Source organism: Notechis scutatus, chromosome 1 (genome assembly GCF_049901735.1).
Source record: "Notechis scutatus isolate UNSWTSFEM ecotype Mainland chromosome 1, rNotScu1.2, whole genome shotgun sequence".
Taxonomy (NCBI): domain Eukaryota; kingdom Metazoa; phylum Chordata; class Lepidosauria; order Squamata; family Elapidae; genus Notechis; species Notechis scutatus.
This window is the reverse complement of record NC_142009.1, coordinates 136,931,332-136,947,513: the sequence shown is the minus strand read 5'-3', so window position 1 is coordinate 136,947,513 and position 16,182 is coordinate 136,931,332. Positions and strand designations below refer to the sequence as shown.

The following is a 16,182-nucleotide window of genomic DNA, read 5'->3' as shown; positions in this document are numbered from 1 at the left end:
CATATTTCAGTGGGTCTACTTTAAGTAACAATAGGTTTGAATTTTTTATTCAAGGTTTCTTTGAGCTATAATTAAAACATGTTTTCCAAAATAGAAAATATGATTAAAATATAATATCTTGTCTCAACAATATTCTCTCTCGCACGCTCTCTTTCTCTGTAACAACTATGTAATCTAAATGTAACAACCAGGAAATATGACAAAGCAAGAAATCAGGTTTTAAAAAATATACTTTAAAAAGCTATCTGATTCCATTACAATTCTAATCTGCATACAATATTTAAATGAGAAAAAGTAATGTTTAAAAAGCTTTTTGGATTGATTTTAGGGGAGTGAGGGAGACAAACCTTGGTGCAGGGAAAATTCCAAAGAGCAAGGCATACTTCCTAGGTCCCATTAGATGACACTGTTCAATAGATGGGACTCCAATTCTCCCTTACCATACAGAAATTATGGGAAATGGTTTTCCCTCGGATAACTAGATCTTATGTCATAGAGGGCTTTATGCATAACTACCAGTACTTTGAATTGCATCATGAACCTACCAGTACCAAGGCTACTGCTCATGAAGCATGCCAATAGCTGCCTGTCTCATATGAAGCTTCCAAGCGGCTTTCAAGGACAACTCCATATAAAAGACATTGGAATCATTCATGAAAGAGGTGATCAAAGCACGAGTAATTGTCCAAAGGACATCCAGGTCTAAGTAAGGTCTTAATTAGCATATAAGAAAAAAATGTGCAAAGGTTTTCCTGAACACAGCTGCCACTGCTATTTGAGCAGGAGGTGTGAGTCCAAGGAGACACACCCCCCCCCCAAAAAAAAATGCATGCCAGTCCCAAAAGAAGCCCAGTGCTATTCAGTTCTAACATTTCCAGTCCTAGGTATTCCAAATACCCACAGCCATTTTGTCTTATAGTGTAAATCTAACCAAATCTTGTTATAAATCAGGTAGATCCCTAGCCTAGAGGGCATCCTGCTTGCCTTCCGAATAGATAGGTACATATGACCTCAAATGAGATATGTGGGGTTTTTTTTTTTAATCTACATAGGATATCCTCAATCTTACATGATTAGTTTCCAGGATAAAAATCAGGTGTTCTGTCAGAGAATAAAAATATGGAAGACAGTTCTGGGTGTCTGATCAGTTGAGAAATCAATTTTTCTGTGGTTTTCATGCTTCCCTAAGTGTATACTTTACATGTGACAGGGTTTTTCATGTCATTAGAATGTTCTAGAAAGGAACACATTTTAACAAAAATGTATATTAAGGAAAATGCTTTATGGATTAATACTAATAATCTATTAATGGGCACTATTATGGTCAGTCTTCCTTCTAAGAATCCGTAATTGATGCTAAGCTAAGCTAAACTTACTAGACAATCTGTTCTACTATGTGGAAATATCATGCTTATTTTAGAAAGGCACTCTGCCAAACAACTAAACATATTATTTATAGCTTTTTCTTTTACAACTTTCAGCAAAGCTTTGTTTATTTGTTTACTGTGGTGTCTATTTGAAGTTTGTAATGTCAACCACGATAATCGTAATGAGACTGAAATGCTTCTAATTTTGTAATGTATAATTAGATATTCAAACTCTTCCTTCCAAACATTTGGAATAAAGCAAAAATAAATTTTTATCAGCTGTCAAGATTCATTAACAGGCCTCTAATCAATAGCTGATTACTGTAAATTTCTAAAACACATTTTGAAATATAGTTAAATCACAAAAGTGTTTTATTCATGTTAGAAATTGCAGTACTGTATTAAAATATGCATTTATAACCAAAAATGAAATGTGCTTTTGTTACCCCATAGTCACATGTGCATTTGCAGGAAATGTATTGTAATGGCTAATCTTTGGCAGATGCTTTATGCTTTTTTTTGCATGTCTTGATTTAAAAAAAGTTTTGTTTGGCAGATAGCATTTAATGCTTATGTGTTGTGTATTGCATAAATTCACAGGCTGATAACAGCTTTTCCTCTAGTCAGCCTGCTGATCTCCTGCAGTGGACCACAGCTAAAACCATGAAGGTCCTTTCTAACACAACTCTGACCACAAAGGCTGTTTTGCATGCTGTCAGTGATCGACAGTGGTGGAAGAAGTCAATAGCTTATCTTCGACCATTGCATGTAAGAAGAAACCATATGTTCATTTTCCAGTTGTTATGCTTTGGTTTGTTAAGTGCATCATTACTTTGTGTTCCATAGGGGATTTTGTTATGGGTGTTCGTAGGACAACAGAAAATACACAGAAATATTATATGTACTTCAAGGTCTTGGAGTATGCATTTTCATCTTTGTGTGTGGCTGTTCAGATTTTCCCTTAACTTTATTGCTGGAGTGAAATGGAGAATTTAAGTATAAGTCCTGATACCCAGGGGTGGGATTCTACCAGTTCGCACCTATTCGCTAGAACCAGTTGTTAACATTCTTTTTTTAAAAAAAATAAATTTTATTGATTTTACAATTAAAACAGACCAACAACACATACATAAATGTAAGAGAGAAAAAGAAAAGAAGAAAGGAAGAAGAAAATAGAAAGAAAAAGATAGAAAACAATTCAAAACATTTTCATCTTCAACAGTTTGTGAGACCTCCTTTTTATCCTTTTTTCATGCCATACACACACTTAATCCTTACATATATCTGTATATCACTACTATGGTTCTTTCCTCTTTTGCCTTTTAGTGTGAAATCTATCTTTGGTCTATCCATTTGTACCAGCAGTTCCAGCTGTTGTAGTATATTGAAGTGTCTTTATTTTTTAGTGCCAAGGTTAATTTGTCCATTTCTGCACAACTTGAATAATCATCTCCTCTGATGGAACATGAGGCTGTTTCCAACATTGTGCAAAAGCCAATCTGGCCTCCGTCAAAATATGTATTATTATGTATTTCACTTTTTTTGGTATTTGTTTATCAAAGATCCCTAATAGAAAGGACTCTGGTTTGAATTCGATCTGTTCTCTTGTTATTTCCTCCAGCCAATTTCTAATTTTCTGCCAATATTTTTGAGCTTCTATACAGGACCACCACATATGGAAGAAAGTTCCGTCTTTCTTTTTTTTTTTTTTTTTGCATTTCCAGCAATTCGGACGCATATTGGGATGCATCTTCGCCAATCTCGAAGGAGGAAGGTGCCATCTGTAAAACATTTTATAGGCATTTTCTTTGTATGCTACCAATTTTGTAATTTTATTATTTCTACCCCAGGCCTTTTCCCATTCTGTTATGGTGATACTACGTCCTATATTCCTACTCCAGGCTATCATGTTCTCTTTTACAATTTCTTCTCATTCTACTTCTAATAAATAATCATAAAATTTTGTTATATTTTTTTTGCCTGATCCTAATAAAATTTTGTCTAATTGCTGGAGTTTATTGTTCATTCCAAATTCTTTCTTATCCTGTTTATATCTACTTTGAATTTGAAGATATGCCCACTGATCAATTTTTAGTCCTCGATCTTGAAGTTCTTGCCGCGATTTCAGATTTCCTTGCTTATCCAATAGGTCTTTATATTTAATCATTTTAGTAATATCCAAATTAATGTTGTTAACATTCTAAGCAGTTTGGAGAACCGGTTGTTAGAAGAAATTACTGGCCTAATCCTGTAAGGAAGGCAGGAAGGAAACATTCTGGTGTTGCTTACAGAAACTGCCTCTCTGTTAACCCTTATTACATTCTTGGCAGGACTAGACTTCCTGTCTTAGGAACATCTCTGGAGTGTTTTCCCCTCCTTTGCTGGTACTTTGCTTGTGTGGAGTGACCATTCAAAGTTACAATGGCGCTAAAAAAAGTGACTTATGACCATTTTTCACACTTACGACTATTGCAGCATCCCCACAGTCATGAGAGGCCAGGGGAGGAGTTGTGTGCCTCAATGTGAGTGATATTGAGTTGGCCACACCCAGCCAATAACATGACCACCAAACCATGTCCACCCAGTCACATGACCACCAAGCCACGCCCACCACCTAAACCATGCCAACAGAACTGGTTGTTAAAAAATTTGAATCCCACCCCTACCGATACCTTATGATATCTTAACATCTGATGTGATTTTAATAATGGCTTTCCTTCGATTTCTGACAGGGTCAAGAGTTTGGAGATGTATTAAAAAACACCTCTGGAGCAAATGCAACAATTGAAAAACAAGGGTGTCATCCATTTTACGAAACTCTGATTGACAATCCGTATCTTTCAGATGTAAGTTTAAAGCCTCCTAGTACTTTTTAAACATTCCTAATAACCTGACTTACACTATGTTCTGGAGCTAGATAACAGATGAGATCTTATCCAATTAACATTGGGAAGAGTTAACATATTGAATATTAAAGGCATTTCTAGCTATAAAAATTATTTTAGGAGTAATTGAAATATGTAAATACGGTGCTATCCCTTAAACCCTTGTTTTACAGAATGAAATAACTTATACCATGTATGAGCATGCTCCTTTGGAAAGCTTCGCAGAAGTATTGTTGAGAACAGGAAAGTTTGCAGAAACTAAAAGTGAAGGACATGATCTGTTTCCTGCTACAGAAGGTAAACTATACATGTTTACAGAAGGTAAACCATACAGTGTGTTCTATTAATATATTAATTAATTTTATATATGAATATATATACACAACCATGTGAAATCACAGCTGATAGTTCTTTAGCTGGTATTGGCCTTCATACATACTTCTTTCCAGGAATCTAGGATGTCATAACATATTGGTATACTATATGTTCTGTATCGTCATCATCATGGTTCGTTGCACAGTCAGCCAGATGTTTAGTCTGGATTTGGCATTTTTATCCCTCTATCAATTCCTTCCCCAGGACCTTCTGAGATGGGGATATGTTTTTCGATGGTGTTAAAAGTATCATCACAGGGTGTAAGCTATAAGCTTTTGTAATTGACTGAACGTGATTTTGTCAGTGCCAATGGTGTCATTCTACTCATGTCCTAAGCCAGTGGTCACAAGAAAATTTTGGTGGTCTGCAGAGAAATGTCACCCCCAGAGCATCCCCCAAAGCAATTAATCCAGGCTGCATGGGAACACAAGGCTGTGCCGTCCACTCACTCCTTACCTGGCAAACTTGCCTGCTAAGTTGCTATTTTTCTTTTTTTTCCCCCAACCATCAGCTGTTCTGCTGTGCCGATTAGCTAGAAAGCAGGAAACTTTGGATTTCTTGCTTTCTAGCTAATCTTTAGATCTTTGGCTTTGCTTTTAAGCAGAGCCAAACCTTCCTTAAGGCTGAAGCTTCTATTATTCAGTGCAGGTAGCTGATGGCAGAATCATAGATCTCTAAGTGAATCTGTGATTCTGTGAGCAACTCAATCTGCCTGCCCGCTTTGCCTGATTTTGGATAAAAGTTGCTCTTTTTTTATAAAAAATTCAATATTTACATAAATATTTATAATATTTACATACAAGCCATGCCCAGCCAGTCACATGACCACCAAACCACACCCACAAATTAGGCCACACCCACAGAACCAGTTAAGAAATTTGAATCCCACTCCTGCCTCTGTGTGTGTGTGAGAGAGAGGGGGGGCGTTGGGGAAGGGAGAGAGAGAGAGGTTAGATCAGATCTCTCTCTCTCTCTCTCTTTCTCTCTCTCTCCCACCAACGTCAGCAAGCCACCATCAGTCAAAATTCATATTAGTGGTCCCTGGGATTTAAAATGAGTTTGGTGGTCGCTGAGATCCAAAAGGTTGGCGACCCCGTCCTAAGCCATGAAAAATTCTCATGGAAAATATGTATAGTCATAGTTGGTAATATGGTTAAACATTCAGTCAATTTAGGTGAATGTATGGCAAAAAAATAAAGATAAAAACATGATTGATTTGATTGTTTATAGTAGATTGAGATACAAAGGTGATGAGAAGTTTTGAATGAGGGACAACTGTTATTGGATAGTCTTCAAAAAGGAAAGGAATGAAAGAAAAAAATAAGAGAAAGAGAGAATGATAGAGAAATTCTATATGAAAAATAGCAAATAGATATAAGAAATGCCACAGAATCTGCTTTGGAATAGAACTAAAACAATTACATTGCTTTGTTTGGCAAAGAGAGAGAGAGGGAGAGAGAATAAGAGGAAGATACAGTGTAATGCAGTTAGAGGCAGACGGGTTTCAATGACTATAGTCAAGGGAAACAATGAAAGATTAGAAAGACTAAGAAAATGCAGGATGATTTTGATAAAAATAAAAATGGTTTTGGAAGTGGATAAGCAGGCTAAAGAATGAGATTCTAGCAGGGTGAATAGAATTACAGATAAAAGTGATTAAATAAAATGGGATGAAGCTGAAATGAGGGAATGCTGAAAAGAATATACTAGAAATTTGCATGGTATACTGACCTATAATGACAACAAAGTAGTAAAAGTCGTGAACATTTTGAAAAAGCAAGACTGCAGATGTGGATGGTGTAACAAGAGAATTGTTGAAATATCAGCGTGGTTTGCTTTATGGATTGGTTGTGGAGTTTGCTTAATTCACTAGGTCTGACATTTGGAGGACTGTCGTTTTAGTGTACTCAAAAACTCCAGGGGATTAGCTTGCTCACTGTGCCTGGGAAGCTGTTTGACCTTAATGGGCAGTATGTCCTGTATTGCAAAAGAGGTATGCTTGTCAAAAGAAGCTTCAATGGCTGTCTATAAGAATGTGCTTTTGCTCTCTTTCTTATATGGAAGTGAGAGTTGTCTGTCAGGAGAAACATAAACATAAGCTGAATGCGCTCCTGAAGAGGAAAAACGGGAGATAGGGTCAGGAATGAATGCATGTTGAACGGATGTGGATTTAATATCAAAAAAGGTAACTGAGACAAAAACAGTTGCATTGGTTTAGTCATATAGGCAGTGTAGAAATTGTATATGGTGGAAACATGGGTATTTGGAAGGACAGATGTAGACAATGATAGTGGTGTAAACTATAGTTATATTTCCTTTCCTTTTTAACGTATTTATTTATTTCTTACTCTTTTTCCGTGCTTTGTATTGTTGTGTCCCTGACTAGCTAAGTCTTCAACCTGGTCCGCATTTTGAGCGGGACCATCTCACTGTTCCCATTGGTTGGTGCCGTTTGACAGCAGACTATATAAGGAGCTGTCAAACGGCATCAGCTGGGGGAGTTGGGGCTCCGGCTCCAGCCAGCGGCTGCCAGCCCAGCTGGGCAGCCACGTTAATCTGTTACTGCTTCAAATAAAAAAGCGTTATTCTTCAGCTCCTGTGTCTGCCTGGTGTGTCCGTCTAGACCAATACAACACTGGCGACGAGGATGGGATGTCAGAAGAGACACCCAGGCAAGAAGCTAAGTCACTGAAGAAAGAGCTGAAGCCACAGAATGTCTGGAGTCGCAGACAGTCTCTGCTGCGCGCCAAATTTAAAGAGCCTCCTGAGCTGAGGAAAAGAAGTCTCCCTGAGCTGAGAAGAAAGTCTCCCTGAGCTGAGGAGAAAGTTACTGCCTGACAGGCACTCTAGCCTCCCGTGCGAAAGGCACCCCTGTTAGCGCTACCAAAAGCGCAGAAGTCTGAAAAGCCTCCCCAGTCGAGGAACAGACGTCGCCTCAAGGCCCGTGAAGGCTGGCGAAACCCCGTTGGCGCTACCAAAAGCGCAGAAGTCTGAAAAGCCTCCCCAGTCGAGGAACAGACGTCAGCCTCAAGGCCCGTGAAGGCTGGCGAAAAAACCCCCACCCCGTGGGCGCCACAAGAGCGCAAAGCCTACAGCCTCTAGCAGAGGTCCAGATTTCGCCTCAAGGCCGTGAAGGCCGGCGAGACTACACTTCCACCCCCACCGATCCGGCCGCTGTTACCGCCGTCGCTGCCGCCGCCGCGCGCCCGACAGCCGCTCCGCCAGGGACGCCGGCGCCTCCGCTGCAGCCGCTCCCGCCGAGGACGCCGCTGCGGCCTCCGCTCTTCAGCCGCCGCTGCAGCCTCCGCTATTCAGCGCGCGCGCCACCGTTCTTCAGCCGCCGCGCGCCTCCGCTCTTCAGCCGCCGCTGCGCCTCCGCTACCGCCCGCCGCAGCCTCCGCTCTTCTGCCGCCGCCCGCGGCCTCCGTTTTCAGCCGCCGCCGCGCGCTCCTCTCTTCAGCGCCGCCGCCGCGCCTCCGTTCTGCCGCCGCCCCGCGCTCTCGCTACCGCCGCCGCCGCGGCCTCCGTTCTGCCGCCGCCGCGGCTACTCGCTACCCGCCCCGCCCGCCGCGGCCTCCGCTCTTCAGCCGCCGCGCCTCCGCTCTTCCGCCCGCCGCCCGCCGCCCGCGCCTCCGCTCTTCAGCCGCCGCTGCCCTCCGCTCTTCAGCCGCCGCCGCGCCTCCGCTCTTCTGCCGCCGCTGCGCCTCCGCTGCCGCGCGCGCGCCTCCGCTACCGCCGCCGCGGCGCCTCCGCTCTTCTGCAGCCGCCGCGGCCTCCGCTCTTCTGCAGCCGCCGCGGCCTCCGCTCTTCTGCCGCCGCCGCGCCTCCGCTGCCGCCGCCGCGGCGGCCTCCGCTCTTCTGCAGCCGCCGCGGCCTCCGCTCTTCTGCAGCCGCGCGGCCTCCGCTCTTCAGCCGCCGCCGCGGCCTCCGCTAGCCGCCGCCGCGCCTCCGCTCTTCAGCCGCCGCGCGCCTCCGCTCTTCTGCCGCCGCTGCGGCCTCCGCTGCCGCCGCCGCGGCGCCTCCGCTACCGCCGCCGCGGCCTCCGTTTCTTCTGCCGCCGCCGCTGCGCTGCCATCCGCAGCCGTCGTCTCTCTCCGCGCAGCCGCCGCGCCTCCGCTGCAGTCGCCTCCCGTCCCGGCCGCCGCCACCGCTGCCGCCTCCGCCGTGGCCGCCGACAGCCCGAGCGCCTCCTCGACTTCCACCGGCTGCCGAGCGATGGGCCTACTGCGGGTGCAGCTCTTCGTGGGCCTGCTGCGTTCAGCTCCAGGCCTTTCTCCATTTTCAGGCTTTTCACCATTGTGGACATGGGTGCAGCCATTGGCTCTGCAGAGATGCAGATAATAAAATTCTCTCTGCCCCCCCTTTTCCAATGGCTCTGGGGGGATGGATCCGGTATTTAAGGGAGGGGGTGTCAGGCGTTGAACAAGGAGGTTCCATGCACCCACCTCCAGGGTCTCTCCCACCTTGGCTTGTCTCCCTTGTCATTAGCACTACACTCCCCAGGGGCGGAAGCTAGGTAGGTGGGAGGTTGGATGTTCTTGTCCCAAGGGGGCCAGGAGAGCACAACGAGCCTCCAGCCTTAGGGTTCAGGCACCTCTGCCCTACCCCATGCAGGCAGTCACCAGACAGGTTTATTCACCATCTTATCTGGTTCCCTTCTCAGGCTCCTGCCTTGTGACAGGTGGGGTGCCATTTTTGTGCAAGCCACAGCTAGACCTGCCATCTCTGCAGCGTTGGTTCCAAGGCAGGCAGCTGTCAGTATTTGACCCACAACCCTTGGGATGTGGGGGGCCTTACTCCGCCACAGGCGGGAGGTCACCTGGGCAGGGTTGCTTGCCACGTTTGTCAGGGTCTCCTTCCCAGGCCAGGTGCTCTTCCCTGGCCACTAGTTCAATTTCCTCACTAGTTCAATTTCCTGGTTATACCATTGTATTCCCAAAAGGCTGGGCAGCGCATGTCCTTAGCTAGGGAAAGGGTGTTGTGTCCCTGACTAGCTAAGTCTTCAACCTGGTCCGCATTTTGGCGGGACCATCTCACTGTTCCCATTGGTTGGTGCCGTTTGACAGCAGACTATATAAGGAGCTGTCAAGCGGCATCAGCTGGGGGGAGTTGGGGCTCCGGCTCCAGCCAGCCGGCTGCCAGCCCAGCTGGGCAGCCACGTTAATCTGTTACTGCTTCAAATAAAAAAGCGTTATTCTTCAGCTCCTGTGTCTGCCTGGTGTGTCCGTCTAGACCAATACAACAGTATAACATTGATTATTCCAAAAGGAATGGCATTATGAAAAATCACACTAATTAATTTTGTTTATATGTTTCTTCCCACATGGACATTCATACAAGGTTGATCATTTGTAACTGACTTGCTTTAATGTAGATAAATGTTATTTGACATTGTTGGCCTAGAAAAATCTATCACTGTCAAAGTTTCCAGGGAAACTGCTGGATATGAATATACAGGATGATGCCCTATGACTCCACATGTGTATGATACTTCAGAGAAAAAAAGGATCTAATTCCTTTTAGTAGAAGTCAGATTCTTTTTTGGAGGACTTTCAAGAGATTTTATTCACTTCAAGAGATTTTATTCACTTAGCACTAGCAGTAGCACTTAGACTTAATATACTGCTTCATGGTGCTTTACAGCCCTCTGTAAGCAGTTTACAGAGTCAGCATATTGTCCCCAACAATCTGGGTCCTCATTTTACCGACCTCGGAAGGATGGAAGGCTGAGTCAACCTTGAGCCGGTCAGGATCGAACTTCCGAACAGCAGTTGACAGTCAGCAGAATTAGCCCGCAGTACTGCGTTCTAACCACTGTGCCACCATGCAGTATATTTATGGAATAAATGAGCAGAAAAATAAATTATTTTGACCCACACAGTTTGTTTTACGATATAGGATTCTATAAATATTTAGGCAGTAAGTAGACCTTGCGGGTTCTTCACATATATCCTGGCAATGATACCATATTGCTAGGTCAGCAAGCAAAATAAATGTTGAGACTTTTAAAATACTGTATATAGCATAAATCCACCAAAATTTTCCTCTGGTTTTTAAAATCTTGTCAGATTCTTTCCTTGTATTTTGACAATTCTGAACATTTGCTAAATATAAAACTAAACTAAACATAGAAAAAAAGAATTACTGTTTTTTTTCCAGTGGAAGTTACATAACAGTTTTCCTCAAACCTCATCATAATCTTTACGTTTTTATTTGTTGATTCTGTGATTTCTCTGAGCACCTTCAGAGAAAGCTTGAGTCTAGATTTTATGTTCAGATTTTACTTTCTTTTTCTTAATACTGAATAGCATAACTGATGTACAGTATTATGTTTATATTTGCATAGAGCGCAGTCAGGGAGGACTAATTGAGAATTTGAGGGCTTTAAAATTACATTGATCCCAAACTTCTCTCATTAATTGTCTCTGCAAGTTATTCTCTGATTCATAGTTTTTCTGTAATATGTATATATATTTCTTAATCTTTATCTTTACAGAACATTATGCTATTGTGATTGGACAAAGTCTTACCAAAAACTGTATTGTACTGGATTAGGCTATTAATTTAATCTGATTTAATATTTCATGAAGGGACTGCCACATAATAAAAAATAAACACAATGACAGTTCGTGCACAATCATCTACTGCTTTTTTAACAATAGTTTTGGAATATTCAGAGCTTTCTAATTTAGTTCAGTTTCCATTGACTCAGAATGCTAGTAACAGCATAAGAAAAGGTTTATGTTTTTTTGTTTTTCTTTTTTCACTTAGCACACTAAAATACTTCTGCATAATTCCATGAATAATATCATAATTATTATAATTAATCCCCAGTGGGATATTACCCTGACGTGCTTGTGGGGCTTGTGTGCTGTGAGGAAGAGCAGAGCTATGCCAAAGGTTTAACTGCACAGATCCCATCAGAGGAGTCAGACAAAGAGTGTCTCTTTCGCAAAAAAATATGGTGAGACGTAAATTACAGAAACCCATACTGGCTCGGTCATCATCTGTGTCAACAAGAACCGCTCTAGGTGTTGGTGTTTCTGGACAACTGGTGAAAAGTAAGGTACAGAACTCAGGACTATTGGCTGAGCAATCAGGGCCAGGAGCTGCAGAACTACTGGAAGAAAAGCTCATCACAAATATACAGCGATTGAAAACAAAGAAATAATGATCTGTTATTACAGATCAAGTCCAAATTGGGTGCAATCCCAAGATAATTATAGCACCATTTGAACACCATCAGCATTGACAAAATCACTATCAGTCCATCACAAAGGGCAGTTTTACTTGGAACAGCTTACATCCTGTGACAGCATCTGTAACACCATCAAACAACCATATCTGCCTATCCTTGGTCCTTGATAAGGACTTGATAGGTAAACAAAAATGTCAAATCCAATCTGAACATCTGAGTATCTGTGCGATGGACCATAATTATAATATTATGCATTATATGCATTATTGTTGAACACTGCAATATTGTTGAAATGGGCAGCTATATAAATTTGATTAAGTAATACATACATACACACACACAAACACAAACACAGGCATTAGGTGATTAGGGTGCTTAAATTTTTGTAATATATTGGTTCTGCCCTTGAGAAAAATCCATGTTGCTTTGGGGGAATATGTGCTTTCTTGTAAAATAACCCATATCTAGTCCCGAACAGAAATCTAGAACATCATTTCCAGTTTGGATAGGTTGTACTTATTTTGATGGCCCAGCAGTCTGGTTTGGAGAAAGGCAACTGAGCTCAGTATTGCTCAGAAATCATTGTCAGTGCTACTTGTATCTTTTCTCGTATTGAGAATACTTACCAGCTGGAGTACTGAATTATAGATTTCAAATATTTCCAAAACTCTTTCATTGCAGTAATGGTTTGTAAAATGGTAATATGCTTGCTGCTTTCTTTCCCATGATAAATGCTTGATTAATAGTTGAGTCTTGTGTTACATAAAGAGTGATAAATACAGAGATGCTGACTGACAGAAGCAACGTATTTCACTGAATCATGCTGCCTGTATGTATTTTTAAATGTTTATAACTTTTATATCATTGCTTTAGTTTTAAAGCCAGCAGATTTGGTAATGCAAATCAGACTGAAAAATGTTTCAACTGTTCAATTTAACATCTGTCCTATACTGACTGCCCTATTACCCTGACTGGAAAATAAACCAAAGCATTCTCTCAGGCTAATTACACATTAATTGCTACTGAACTGTTTAACATTAATTGAATGAATACATGACCCTTATATCTGGAACCAAATGAAAAAAAAATATAGAACTTAATATGTTCAAAAATTGGAGATGTCAACGTTTGAACTTTTATGTCTCTTTCTCTATTGCAGTCCTGCTACAGTTGGCCAGTGAAGCTTTACCAAATGATATGACATTATCTCTTGCTTACCTGCTTGCTTTACCCCAGGTATGTTCATGGATGAGACATGCTTCTTTGCTGCTCTAATCTCTTGCTTGCTTCGTCTATTACATGTGAATTTAATTTCCTTTATAGGATACACATATAGTATGCTTCAGCTCAATAAAAAGCAAGCTTCTGTTATATTAGGTTCTGAAGAAATTTCAATGCATAATCTGATGTGAGATCGCTGGGGTAAGAAATCATATTTCCTCTTCAGTCTAGGGCACCAGCCTTTTCAGTGAAGTGCCCCAGTTTTATTTATTTATTTTATTTATTTATTGAATTTATATTGCCACCTGTTTGCCCATGGCGACTCAAGGCGGCTTACAGAATATAAAGCCACATTTAAAACAATAGAACTAATAAAAAGAAACAAATGATTTAATATAGTATAATATAATAAAATCACCCCCCACCCTGGCGACAGCAGATCACATGAGCCATTTAATGGGCTCCATCCCACTCTGGGTTCCCCAGGCCCGCTGGCAAAACCAGGTCTTCAGTGCCTTCCAGAAGAGTATTAGAGTGGGGGCTGTTCTAATCTCTGGGGGAATGATGTTCCAGAGAGAGGGAGCCACCATGGAGAAGGCCCTTCTTCTGGTCCCATCAAGTGTATCTCCCTCGGGGATGGGACCCGCAGCATTCCCTGCCTCCCCAGTTTTGATTCATTTGACACCGAACCACAGAAATCAAGCCACCATATCAGTGATACCCAAATCCTAAACCGTGCTACTTTAAAGGTCCAATATTGAAAATTTATTTTAAAAATATTCACATGAACAAGCCATCATATACACAATTGTTTTTCATCTCTAAAATGTTGATTTTTCTTTGTGTGTGTAAATTAATATTATAGGCAAAGGCTATATAAATTCATGATTTAAAACTTCATTTATTCAGTGAGTTAATTAGTTGTGATTTCTGAATATCAGACAGACAGAAATAAAGTATAACACTGCATACCTTACCTGGGAATTATTTATTTATATTTTATTGTCACATTCACATCTCAGACCAATCCCATCTAACCAGGCTTCCCCTACCACTTCTGATGGTCAGAGTTGGCACTCATAGCTAATTCCAAAATTATTGTTTTTAACTGACTTAGTTCAGACTGTTCCCCAGTCCCCACCTCCCCCAAAGTTATAGGATAGCAAAAATAAGAATTAGGATTTGCAGCTGCATCCAATTATAAGAACTTTTAAATGCTACTACTTCTGGATTTTGTGCTTGAGGCAGAAAAAAAATGAAAGTTTGACTTTGGGATTTGCTGATTAGATACATTTGTTTTATAGAAATGTCTCGCATATATTAACTATGCAAAAGCAAAAAGTTGAAGCTGTAATATTATTTGTATTGCACTGCACCAAAAAGAATTAGAAGTTAATGCTTTTTTTAATCCCACACTTCTTTCTCTCCCTTTTCCCTTCCCCACTATCTCTATTTTCACTTGTATTTTATATTTTAATAAATTTAATAAAAATAATAATTATAAGAAAAACTTAGAAGTACTGGATTTTCTTTTCTAAATTCAAATGAGGCTGTAAACCTCCAGTCAAGCAGAAGAAAAGTTGTTTGGGGGTAAGGGCAGAACATCAACTCATCTGAAGCGCTGCGTAACATATGTGCAGATCCAAACAGTATGGCCCTTGTAATTGACCAATGAAAATTTTTGTCAGCGTGCAAATTTTATAAGTGCCATCCAATATTTTTTTTTATAGTAGCCAGTATGCTGATAACCATTGGAACCTCCACAGCCCTTTTACACCATAATTTTATTTATTTTATATTATAAAATTTTATATTATTTATGCCATACTCTTCCTATTATTATTACGCTAGAGCAGTCATTAAAGACATGATATGCTTATCAATATAATTTTGTGTTAGCTACATTAATTCTCTTTTTCTTCTAGGTGGTGGATGCCAATAAGTGCTTTGAAAAACAGTCTCCTTCTGCTCTCTCACTCCAGCTGGCAAGTTATTACTATAGTCTACAAATCTATGCTCACTTGGCACCATGCTTCAAGGATGAATGCCACCCCCTTTACAGGGTTAGTTTATTTTTTCTTCTTCTATAAATACACACTGAAACTAAGCTATAAATCCAATGTGCAAGTTAAATCTAAATCAGGAGCAGCCTACTTATCTTAGCCAACTTGAATGTTGGCCTTTTATCTTGAATCCTGTAGAAGAACAAAATCCCCAGTGTAGTTTTCCCAAAATAGATTATCATTAGACGTCAGGCTGGGCATGATTATGAATCTGGATTCTCCATATGCTTAAACCCATATTCAGGAAGTTGTTTGTACCAGAAGCTGACAAGTATGATATAGTCAGATAAGTTCTTTATTTTGCAGATGTAAGCCAATGCAATATAGAGTCAGCTTTTGGGTTCGCTTTTTCAGGAAACGGTAGTGACAAATGATACCTAAGAGTACCAGTCATTTCTAAGTATGAGAGTGACACATTCCAAACATACTGCTACCCAATTTTCCACAAGGTGTTGACATTAAAACTTCCAGAATTGCTAGGCAGCATGGTCAGACTTTAATTCTAAAAACAGTCATTTTAGCTTATTCAGAGAGTACCAAATGAGCTGAAGCTAATATGTGGATATACTATATATTCCAAGTACTTCACTTGCTTATTTTTCAGAATTCTTACATTTGTATTTCCTGTCTTGGTGTATTATTTAAAAAGAGGAAAAGTAAAGAAATCCAATTCAGTTCATGTAAAGAGCTGGATTTTGAAAAAGAGGGAAAGGTATATTTTTTTAAATATAGGCACAGTCCTGACAATTGCTACAATAATGCTGATATATAGGACTGTTTGAAAAATAGTCTGTCAAGTCCAAAACATTGATTTAACTTTTCAAGTAGTGGTTCTTAAGAGGGGTTTTGAGAAAAATTACTATAGTTAAAGGGAAGGATGTAACAATTCACCCTTCTTTATATCAATTCAGGAGAAAGAGACCTGTGTATTAAAACATGTATTTGTTGTCAGCATATCTAGTTAAATCTTCAACTTCAAAAATTGACAAGAACAGTAGTGTAGATGAAATGATCATATTTTGTAGATTGATAATCTTTAAAATTCCAATATAACTAGAACACACTTTCTGGAA

At 40.8% G+C, this 16,182-nt stretch overlaps 1 protein-coding gene across 3 annotated transcripts in view; it reads left to right on the top strand.

Moving 5' to 3' along the window:
* The window catches only part of NBAS (NBAS subunit of NRZ tethering complex), a 155,168-nt gene that overhangs the window by 91,833 nt on the left and 47,153 nt on the right, over positions 1-16,182 (top strand). The window contains exons 36-40 of one of the 3 annotated variants that reach the window (XM_087946851.1): positions 1,995-2,135; positions 4,100-4,213; positions 4,426-4,549; positions 12,985-13,061; positions 14,972-15,109. In XM_087946851.1, the coding sequence (XP_087802977.1) occupies positions 1,995-2,135; positions 4,100-4,213; positions 4,426-4,549; positions 12,985-13,061; positions 14,972-15,109 (594 nt within the window). Of the gene's footprint in view, positions 1-1,967; positions 2,136-4,099; positions 4,214-4,425; positions 4,550-12,984; positions 13,062-14,971; positions 15,110-16,182 lie in introns of all 3 variants that reach the window. The other 2 variants (XM_026674297.2, XM_087946859.1) reach the window with 2 other exon arrangements.